The sequence below is a fragment of the Temnothorax nylanderi genome, unplaced genomic scaffold (assembly GCF_030848795.1).
Source record: "Temnothorax nylanderi isolate EJ_2023f unplaced genomic scaffold, tnyl_v1.0 TNYL_tig0001_pilon, whole genome shotgun sequence".
In the NCBI taxonomy this organism is placed as follows: Eukaryota; Metazoa; Arthropoda; class Insecta; order Hymenoptera; family Formicidae; genus Temnothorax; species Temnothorax nylanderi.
The window spans coordinates 4828638-4834061 of record NW_027249063.1 but is presented as its reverse complement, the minus strand read 5'-3'; the positions used below and the strand labels follow the sequence as shown (position 1 = coordinate 4834061).

The 5424-nt window shown below is 38.9% G+C and overlaps 1 protein-coding gene across 1 annotated transcript; it reads right to left on the bottom strand.

Annotated features, from left to right (window-relative positions):
• Mat1 (CDK-activating kinase assembly factor) lies at nucleotides 1–1880 on the bottom strand. The gene is made up of 3 exons (XM_071697420.1): nucleotides 1698–1880; nucleotides 1478–1601; nucleotides 1–1389 (listed from the first exon to the last, which is right to left on the bottom strand). Exons 2-3 carry the CDS (start codon nucleotides 1599–1601, stop codon nucleotides 545–547), a joined length of 969 nt encoding a protein of 322 aa, XP_071553521.1. The 5' UTR covers nucleotides 1698–1880; the 3' UTR covers nucleotides 1–544.
• Nucleotides 1881–5424: the final 3544 nt, after the last annotated feature.

The window sequence follows — 5424 nt, the reverse complement described above, 5'->3', positions numbered from 1 at the left end:
TACAAATCACAAAAATTTATTTTCTTTTTTGCAGAATTATATATTATGTAATATATATTCATATACATACATATATTACACAATATTTTGACGCCAGTAACAATGTTAATTTTACATCGCGTTTCGTTAAGCGTAGTATAATGTGTTTTTATTCAGAAAAACTTTTGATCGCAAAAAGGAATGCACATCACTCTAAATATCACGATATAGTATTTATTTTAACTAATATAAACAGTAAAATTATCTTATAAGTGAGCAATATACACACACACATATATATATATACATTTAACAGAGCAAAAAGTCATCTCTCTGACAGAAGTGCTTTGGTAATTTGAGCTATAATGTCATATACGCATCAATTTACACTCAAGGCACTGTCACCGCATGGACAAACTCCGACACTGACACTGACAACTTATGTGACGAACAAAAATAATAGTTCTTTTTTCGATTAGTTGATTAAAGCAGTAATTTAGCGTCATTAAAAAGTCAAAACAAACAGGGATATATCACATTCGTTGTTCGAAAATATCTTGCGTGGTCATACAGTCCCGAATTCCGCTTGTCGTTGCGATGGGTTGTGATACAAACCGGCCATCGCTTCCTGCAACGCTCGCAGGCACGCGACGTGCGCTCTAAATCCACCCGCTCTCTCGACCTGACACTCGTTTCGTATATGCGAAACGTATCCGCGAGCCTGGAGCTCTCGCCAGTTAGGCGGCGACGGCCCTTCTATCTGCTGTCGGATAGGCGTGTAAGAATAGAGGGGTCCTTCTTCTACCTTTGGCACCGAGTAGTTCTGATTTGCCTGATTGCCAAATTTAATTCCCGTGCTAAACTGAGTCGCCCTAACGGCGGGAGATACGGCGGCCTTCGCCTCCTTCTTCTGGGTCTGTATCGCGGAAGCGAACGACTCCACGATATTCTTAGCGTTCGCGTCGGAGAACGTCAGCTCGTCGATCAGAGCCTCCTTCTCGCGAATCTTTTTCTTCTTCGCCTCGACCTCCTCCTTCACAAGCTCTAGCCTCCTCTCCTCCTCCTTCTGCTTCTCCAATTCTATCATCTCCTCCAGCTCGTACTCGCTTCTGCCGAGCTTAGATTTACTCTTCGCTATTTGCTCCTTGTTGTCCTTCTTATACTGCTCTATCTGCTTGTTCGTCTCAATTACGTCGATGTTATTGGCCAGGTTGTATATTATTGTCTCAATTTCCTCTAGATAATCGTTATATTCCCTTAATGTGGCAAAGTCTTCTTCCCTTTTGTTAAAATCTCGCAAGATACGCTTCCTTATGTTCACTTCCTTCTCCACCATAGAATCCTCGAACATTTGAACTCTGAAGTTTGCTCTCCTCAGTGGAATCTTGCATTCTGGACAGGATCCGGAGCCTGAACAAATCAATCGTAAGCATCATTGAAATCGCGCTCTCCTCCAAATTAAATGTAGTAAATAATAATGGCGGAATCAAAAACCAACCTTTCAGAAAGAGCAGGTCCACGCAGCTCTCGCACAATGCGTGACCGCAGACGTTCACCATCATCTTCAACGACGGATTCCGATACTTGGTGGTTTTACACCGTGGACACGCTTGATCATCCATCTTCGACGAAAGAAAGATGAGATAAATATAAGATTTCACAAGACGTCTCTTTAGCTTAGAACGGGTTATGCGCAAATCCAATAAATCGTAACTTACCTTGGCAGCGGTGTTGTTTCTCGCACAAAATTAATAAGTTAAGGTAACTAATCGGTACAATCAGCTGTCACTCACAAACTATATCTAATATTACGTTCTAATATCATATTTATGTAATGTTGCTTACAGCCGCGTACAACTCATGCAACTACGGCAACATAACCTGCCAAAGATATTTCGTTTCTCGATAGTCGATACACTTCTCTCGAATACTATCGAACCACCTATCGATAGGCAGTACTGAGCAATGCGACTTTGACTTTGAAAGAAACAAATTTCGTCGAACAAAGATTTCTTTTCCATTCTCTTGAAATTGTATATTTTTCCACGTTTGTTTACTTACTTTATTTACTTATTTCACCCCTTTTATCAATTATCCAACAGAAGGATTCAATATTATAGTGAGAACGAAGAAACTGCGAACTTAATAAAAGAGATAACTGTTTGTCAGTAAAAATTTATAATCATCCCCAGTCGAATTCGCCAAAATTAACATTAACTAAAAAACTGAATGTTCTTATTAATAGATTTGTTTTTCTTTAGTTTTTTATTTTTCCAACCGAGAATAGTTTTAACCTTGTAACTTATTTTATTATTTTATGTTACATTTTACCATATATATTTCTATTTGATTTTGTGTTTCATGTTTCTTCTATTTTTTTATTTTATTTGAAAATAGTGTACCTCATACTACAGTTTTTTCCGTATATTTTCCTGAATTGAGGTCAAAGTTTAATAAAACAAATTATTCTCTTCATATTTAGTTTATATTTAAATTAAATATTCTTAATAAGCTTAATAATCTTAAATAGTTTTAATTTAAATATATATTATATATATATATATAATTAAAAAATTGTCGATACATGCAAACCGAACTTCCGCTACACATAAAATACCGGAATTTGTAACGGTAGATTACACTTCCTTGAATTATGGGGTCCGATTACGTAATTTACACGCGTTAGTAAATTAAGAGAAAATTAAAAATAGCGCGCACGTTTTCCCGTGCGAATTCACCGCGTCTCCCGCCACTGATCTACTACGAGAACCTGACGTGTGCGTTCATTTTTAAAACGGGAGTTGTGCGAAATTACGGCTAGTCCGCCTCTTTTGTTTCTCGCTTTACATTCGTCGTGTGCTCTCCGCCGTAACAATTGTTAAACATTCGTTGTTTTAGATTGCGAGGGGAGAGGAGAAAAAAAGGAATCGCGTAACGGCGAGGAGCGGAGGTAACGTTCAACAGACACGGCTTAATGAGCACGGATCTCCCCGACAGTTCCGCAAACTTGGAGCGCGCAATCGAATTTATTAACCCATTTATTAATTCGTTGCCGGGCGTTTGTTTATCGAACATTCGTCTACCGGAGCTTGTCCGAACTGATAAAGTTTCGCGCGCTGTGAAAACGGAACGAGCGAAAATCGCAACGCTAAAGTAGCGAACGGGACGAAAAAAGAGATCGAGTTAATAAGCCGATTAGCGATCAAAGGACCCGGGATATTCCGATGCGACGCGAGCAAAGGGAGAGGGATTTTTGCTGGCAAACAACGCTGCAAAATTTATCGCCTATTGTCGCCTAAACATGGGGCGTTCGGAAAAAAGTGAAAGCAAAACGGGCAGGCGCGAAACACGGCCAAGTGCCATATGGTGCATCGGTCGCGAAATGCGGAGTTCGTTGTCGCGAGAGCTTTCCGAGAGCCTTCGATTCTTCGTCTTTAACCGTGCGCGCGGTTGAAGAAATTCGCGAGAAAAGGCTAAAGTGACATCAAATATTCCGTTTTCGTTCACGCCGCGACCGAGGAATTGTTGGTGTATTTTATTCTATAAAAGAACCGAGAGAGAGAGAGAGAGAGATACAATATTGATGTAACGGTTGCAAATGCAAGGTAACTTAAGCGGTACTTAACGTTTGAGCACAAATATTTTATAACAAATATTGTCAATTTTTCGGTTTTACGATATAAATGCTTTTATTATTACATGTATAAAGAACGAAAAACAATTATTGAATTACAATTTTGTAATAAACCTGTTTAAATACATATAACTGGTTTAAATAAATAAATGTCATTTAGAGAGTATCTTCCTTTTAAATAATTTTATCACAAGTTTTGATAAATTTGGCATGAAACTTAAAGAAAAAAAAAAGAGAATTAGAAATAAATAAAATGCATTGTAACATAGAATACACGGAAAGTATTTACAAGTAACTCTCCTTCACTAACATGAGATGGAAGAAGTATCTAGTACTGTAAAAACACAACAGAATATAACGTTACACTCAAATAACACATAAAGACTTGAGAATGGCTGCTGTCTGGTTGTAGACGATGCTATACTGACATAGTTTCGAGAAATCCCCGCAGATTACATTATTTGATGGCAGAAATAAAGATTTTACTCCGTTCTGACCCACGTTCCTCTATACAATATATATTAACTTTCGTGTAACTGATACTTCTTTATATATAATTCTTTAACATAAACTTGACACGGTAATTAGTGGAACTCTTGTGGAATCCATTTACCCATAACATTATAAAAACAATAATAATAACAATATATATTGTTATTTTGGTTAATTGTTTCTTTATAATTCTCTACTGTTGACCATAAACTTGGCACGGTAATTAATGCAACTTTTATGAATAAATAAACAGCAGAGAATTATAAGGCAGCAGTTACATGAAATGACAATATATAGTTATTATTATTATTTTTAATGTTTTAGGTAAATGGATTCACAAGAGTTCCATTACCATGACCGTGTCAAGTTTATGTTAAACAACGGAGAATTATAAGGAAGTAGTTACACGAAAGTTAATTAACAAGTAATAAGATAGACTTGAGATTAATTTGCAATGAGAAAAATATATAAGAAGCGTGCTAGAACTCGGAAATATGATAAAAATGAAAGAGAGAGAGAGAGAGAGAGAAAGAGACAGAATTTCTTTCCGTACAACATGACGTTCCGACAGAGAAGATTTCCAACGCTTTCCATGATTTTTAAAAACTTCCGTGCACTCTTTCAATATTTTTAATTCTTTAGAACATTTCGGATTACATCTCTCGGAGGTACGAAATTCCCGATAGAAATAATAAAAGCAAAAAAGGGGACACGGAAGAGAATCGCGCAGCGCACGTTATTTAAATTGTTAAATTCTATACGCCGGCGTCCTACTATTTATAAAACGGAGTGCGCGATATCAACAGCGATATGTATACACACGCGTACAATTTCCATATACGTTTTACGATATTCCAACCGACTGGACCAACAATCCTAAACTCGACAAGAAGTGGCAGCCGGGGGTACGTACGGTGGAGGTACGTAAGGTAAAAAAAAAACAGAGATGAATCTTATAGGATCCACTGCCAAGTTTAATCGGCGCCGTGGTATCTCGCGGGGGCGGTATTCGATTCCCGGATTCCCGGCTAGGGATGCTGTGTGGGATGCGAAGAGAGAGAGACAGAGAGCAAGGGAAAGAGAGAAAGCGACCGGGGAAAAGGAAGGGAAGGAGAGAGCGGGAGCGTGCGCGACGGCGGCGGCGGCGGCGACGACGACGACGACGGCAACGACGACGATAAAACGAAGAGAGATACACGCTTGCGCCAGGGATATCAACCCTCATCTACTCGCACAGTGCACCCCCTTCCTCCTCCACCCCGAGTGAAGAGGGGACGAGAGAGCGGGGCGTGTGCGAGGATAGATGGCAGGGCGTCTCT

What these genes read in the sequence shown, in the direction of transcription:
- Mat1 (XM_071697420.1), bottom strand. Translation starts at nt 1,601, where the DNA reads ATGGATGATCAAGCGTGTCCACGGTGTAAAACCACCAAGTATCGGAAT. An exon ending in GGACCTGCTCTTTCTGAAAG is followed by an intron (nt 1,390 to 1,477) that starts GTTGGTTTTTGA and finishes TGATTTGTTCAG; the next exon opens with GCTCCGGATCCTGTCCAGAA.